This window comes from Amphiura filiformis, chromosome 14 (assembly GCF_039555335.1).
Source record: "Amphiura filiformis chromosome 14, Afil_fr2py, whole genome shotgun sequence".
NCBI classification, from domain to species: Eukaryota; Metazoa; Echinodermata; class Ophiuroidea; order Amphilepidida; family Amphiuridae; genus Amphiura; species Amphiura filiformis.
The window spans coordinates 45,983,202-45,989,001 of record NC_092641.1 but is presented as its reverse complement, the minus strand read 5'-3'; the positions used below and the strand labels follow the sequence as shown (position 1 = coordinate 45,989,001).

Genomic DNA, 5,800 nt, shown 5'->3' with positions numbered 1-5,800 from the left:
GTTAACACATTAGAAGTGGGCATAAAGAACTATTGATTGTACTTCTAATCACTTTAATGATTTTACGAATCTACGTTTATTCAATTTGGGTAACAAACATTTTAGATCTTTATAATTCAAGAACGTGGTTACGGATGATTTAAACTAAACACCTGGATCGTGATATGATGGGTAATTCTATAGAAATTTTACATAAAGCTAAGTCCGTGTATTTTTCACCCGCACCTAGTACGATCATTCTATTAGTGTATTTGATAGTGTATTCAGTGTGAGCAATTGATCAATTTGTAAAGAGCATCAAATTTCAATAACACTCCATTCGTGGAAAATAATGGAGCGGTAAAACAATAGCGCGACGTCATAAGTGTGTATTAAGTCGGTTAATGGCCGCGGATTAGAACGTGAGTGGCTAAGAATGGCCTAGGGCCTCCGGCCCACGGCCATTCTTAGCCACTCACGTTCTAATCCTTGGCCATTATCCTATACATCTGATCCACTTTCCCGGCAAACAAGCTTGACACGACTTGGGCTTGTTTGCCGGGAAAGTCCTCCGATGAGTAGGACAAAATATTGTAGTGAGTAAAAATATCACTTGGTTTTGCTAAACAAAAATCCAAAGTGAAATTTACTGAACAAACCTGATGAATCTATTTAAAAAAGAGAATACATCAGTTTTAGAGTTTCTTGAATCTCTGTAGTAACAAATAAAGAAAGATGGTCATTAGAGACAGTGGCGTAGATTTCTTGGGGATGGGTTTTGAAAAAAATTCTTGGAAGTATATAATTCAGCACCTTTTGGCGACATAATAAGTTTATGGTACAAATGTGCGCGAAGCGCGCTGAAATTCTTGCTATTTTGAAGCTAAACTGTTGAAATATGTTGCAATTTGGAATCAATTTGCGCGAAGCATTTTTGGGGGTGAAATGGACAAATATGAGGTTAATTTGGTCAGAAACCTATACAGGCGTCAACATGGGGGGGGGGGGATAATTGTATGGGCCATCCCCCCTGGCAAAATATTTGGGGGTGGGGATTTATCCCCCATTCCCTTGGATCTACGCCAATGAAGAGAGGAACACGTTGTATCTCCTATCCTGTCATCAATATTATAGAGAGATTGCGATGTTACATACGTGGTGCGTGGCACGTACGTTGGCCCGTGCGTTTATATGACGTTGAAAACGGTGTTAAATTTTGCTAGTCTCCGTTCCAAACTGAATTGTGCTCAAACGTCACGAAGGAGAACAAGGCGGCTGGGACAAAGACTATAATATCTGATCTGGTCGATAGAGGGCAAAGTGATTGAAAATTTAATGGTCACCGAGTTCCTGTCTAATTCAATGATTTAACTAAAAACCAAGGTTAACATACTGCTTAAACTTAATTGTATTTTTGTGCTCCCCAGTATTATAGTTGCCCCAAAACATATATTTTGGTAGATTAAGGACCACTACATCCATAGGGCCTAGATCATGACTTCATTTTCAAATGAGATTTGTTTCGTGCTGAAAATTAGGTGCGTTGCATGAACTTCGACATGTCGTAAAATCAGCATTATTTCTACGTAACACTTGGGTTTTTATACGACGTTGGTGTCCAAAATATGAAATCGCAATGTTATGTTTTATACGGAAATTATCACACACATTTCAATGGACGATCTCTGCGTGTGAACAACGCGTATAAATGAAGTCAGTTTTTAACAACTTCGTTTGTTTCCTTCGTTTGTTCATTATGCTTGACTGTCTTTAACATAATTGTGAAATGGACAAATTCTGTGCATTTTCAACGATGTATCTACGTTGATTTCGTACGTGCAAAATCTTCAAAACTGGCTAAATACGCGACTTCGCTTCGATACATGAGATTGGTTTTTATAGATCAACGTGCGTCCCGGGCGTGCGCCCGATCACTGCGTTTGGAAATCGCAATCTCTCTTATAATTCACTTTATGGTGACTTGTGCTTTAAAGAAGCGCTGTACTGAAATTCACCGACATAATTCCCAACCGAGGGATCGTACTGACCAGCCCAACAAACAATTAGGACATAAATATGTTGGTACTGTCCAGAAGAAGTTGTCAGAACAACTTCATTGTTGGGCAGCTGCTTTCCATTGAACTTCACAACGTTAGGGTTATCAACCTCGCAGGGCAATTTCTCACATATGTATTGTGCATAGGAGCTGATTCCATCCGTGCCAAAGACAGTGCTGGTGATCTTGTAGTCTAAAGTAGTGAACGGATTCGGGCAGAATGTAATCTCCAAGAGAGCTTCGTCTAGATAGCCAAGACGTTGGTTGGTGTCCATCGTTATGATCTCTGTGAGATATTCGATGTCGGCATTAAGATGAAACCTGGAATAGGATGGCTTTAATTGTACCACGTGGTTCTGTCTTGCATTTGTATCCTGTTAGAAGTAATAAAATAAATTCAATGCACATTATTTTAATTGATATTTTAATTGATATTTTAAAATGTAATTGCGACCAATTAAAGGAAGGTGACCTGATATATTTGGAAAACCGATTTCTTTAAAACTAATGTATAACAGCATGTTGTTCCATTCAAACATTCATGCAAAAAACCATGTAAATGTAGACTAATTCCTTATGGAATTACTGACATTTATACAGAGTGATACTGGTAGTCTACAGTGTCTTTAAAAAAAAATTAATGATAACCATCAGATCCCATAATAAACTGATATCTTAATGAAAGATCCTATTTTTCTCATTACTATATTGAAATTAGGAGTTCCAAGTCGGTGTTTTTTCGAAGATTTCATCAAAAAACTGTCGAATTAGTCTCAATTGTGGTATACTACAATATTACGACCGTCTTGTACAAGACAATTTTGTTATTCATATCTGTACCTTAACATTGTCTTCCTCCTTGTTCGTGGCATTGTACCCTATGACGACATATATAGAGAAAGAAATAGCATCAACTTCTCCAGCCCTAGCTTTGATGTACAGGTCCTCCGTACTATTCCACTTCGGTACGACACAGTACGGACCGGTTTCGCCAGTTTCGTCTGTGTTATTGCAAAGGGCGTCTTTCGCAGTCTGCAACGAGGAAGATAAAATACTTCTTAGATTATTTTTCATTGAAGGTAGAACTTGGACATGACCGTAACGTTGGTATGATTGGTATGATTTTTTTTTACATTCCAATTTCATGTCTGTTGGGTGTATAAAATAAAACTACAGTGGAATTTTTCAAATATTCCTTGAAATGATATTCCTCTGGTTGCTGTTTACAAGGATTCAGAAATTGTAGACAATGTACCGTTTTCCCAGATATAGAGAGGGGAATCACAAAAACCTCAGGCTGAGTGGGAATGAGGGGATCTCGATTACTATAGACCTACATGACATAGGTCCCACATATCGACGATATGGTTACATCATTGTGAAAGCTCCCAGACACTCTTAGGTGAAGATTTGTAGTCTGAGACGCATAGTGTAAATACATTCTGTGGTACCGTAAAAAATCGTTAATAAGCATACGTGCCTATAAACGAGTTGCTCGGACAAGAACGAGTTTTTACGGTAGTTTGTTAAACTTTTGTATTTTTTTCTTTTAATTTGCAAGTAACTGCAATTAAACGACAACAGAAAATAAATGAAAAAGTTTAACAAATTACCGTAAATATTCGTTCTTGTCCGAGCAACTTGTTTATTGGCACATATGCTTATTTACGAATTTTTACGGTACATTATAATATAATTAACCTCAGTGTAATGCTAATTTCTTGTTACCTTGTTTGGATCATCCACGATATAATAATACACGACCCCTTTCTGTGGAAGCCACGAAGGGTTGTTATTGAGCAGTACTGTTGCATTGACAGTGTCATACAACAGTTGGTGACCTCCACACAGTGACGCTATGAATGTCTTCTCCTCACCCTGGCTTAGAGTTGATATAGAAGTAGTGATGTATCGGGTTGAAATAGGTACAGGCAGGATCCGATGGGCTCTTGTCACTAGAAAGCAATGGGGTAACAAAATATTACACAAACACTGGCCTAAAGTATTGCAACATCGCTGAAAAAAGAATCTTGCAAAACTATAAGTTAAAAATAAGATTTAAGTTAAATCTGGTCAACCAGACCTACCTGTTTTCGACGGACGAACCGACGTTGCGACTGAAACCTTCAGCTGGGTTGTGATGTCAAAAATATGTATGTCTGGTTGACCATACTTGTATTTAAATTAAATCTTAATTTCAACATACCCAGATGAATGAGAGTCTACACAGTTTTATAAGTTGAAAAGCTTAATCTAATATTTTGTCGACTTCACATTACGTACTAGATGGTAATGTCCTTTGCATGATATAATTAAAGGCCCATTCAGTGATTTGCTCATCCGGATACTTTGTCATTGCCATAGATGTGCTAACATAGCCTGCGAGTGGTTCAGCCGAAAGCCATGTATTTAAGACAAAATAAGACATTTTACAGGAATCTGTAATTTAGATACTGACAGTATCTAAATTAGCTACATGTATTTGAATAGGGCTTCAATTTCGTCAGTACTGCTGTTTTCTTCGGTTTTTTTTTGCCAAATTTGTCATTTCAAAAAATATACAAAATGACAATTAGAATGACTTATCCTTCACTTTTAAGCAATTTATAAACAATTTTAATTTTTTCACACTTGCACTGGGATCACTGAATGGGTCTTTAACATCTTTGAAATCGTCACAAACAATTCTAAATGTGTCACTTACGGTGACATCATGCGCCTTTTTCAGTGCTTAGGGGCGCACCATTTGATTTCCGGGGTGGGGTGGGAGTCTTTTAAAAGAAAAAACTGCGGTCGCTTCGCACATCCTCGTCCCCTCATTTCCACTAATACCCCCGGGGTTTGCAATCCGTACTGTTTTTGTTGGTTTTGGTGATTTGTGATGACAAATGGGATGAAATGAAAGTATAAAATATTAATGCCTTAAAACACAATTATCTAAATTTATAACATCTATCTGTTTGTTCAGTCGTAAGTTTGATATATACGCGTACATGTACTGTATAGTAACACACAATGTAATTTTACTTTCATGACAAAAGTTCAAGGTCAGTCTATTTCAGGTATATTGATATGATAATATGATTTTCCCATGCTTTTTCATTGATCTAATTGTAATGTTTTATAAACTACAGACAATACTTGCTAACAATAAATAGACATCTTATATATTAAGGTTACAGGAATTTAAGTAATGCATGTTAAAGCTTAAAAGAAGCAAGTGGTTTCAAGTTCAGCAAGCAATAGTACGAACAGAGGGTAGTATACATTTAGCAATAATATAACTACTATATAGTACTACAAGTTCCGTATTTAACAAGATTGAATAAAATAAAATTTTCGCTTTAACCACCATTGACTGAAAGTGTGAATGAAGGGGAATGAATTCAATAAGTAGCCTAGCTACCATTTCTACTCAATCCCCTCTGTAACAGAAGAGCTAATATCTTACCTAAAATTATATATGCAGTCACAGCAAAACTTACGAGTAGTAGACGACACATGGTGACAAACGCCTGACGAAATGGTTGAATACATTAGTATAATACATCGCACTGCATGATGGAGTTTCTATAATTTAAACTGGAAAAAGCCGAGTGGTACGTCTTTTAAACAAATATCTTTGTGTGTAAAACCGGTAGAATCCGATGTAAACATCTACCGAAAAGTAATTACCCACAATAACGGTTGATCGTATGCCAAATTCGGGATATGCAGTCGAGGCAGTGTTTATTTCAGCGCATTATGACACCTCATTTGTTATAA

At 36.9% G+C, this 5,800-nt stretch overlaps 1 protein-coding gene across 1 annotated transcript; it reads right to left on the bottom strand.

Moving 5' to 3' along the window:
- Positions 1–491: 491 nt before the first annotated feature.
- LOC140170189 (uncharacterized) lies at positions 492–5,590 on the bottom strand. The gene is made up of 4 exons (XM_072193521.1): positions 5,487–5,590; positions 3,764–3,990; positions 2,876–3,067; positions 492–2,409 (listed from the first exon to the last, which is right to left on the bottom strand). Exons 1-4 carry the CDS (start codon positions 5,536–5,538, stop codon positions 1,951–1,953), a joined length of 930 nt encoding a protein of 309 aa, XP_072049622.1. The 5' UTR covers positions 5,539–5,590; the 3' UTR covers positions 492–1,950.
- Positions 5,591–5,800: the final 210 nt, after the last annotated feature.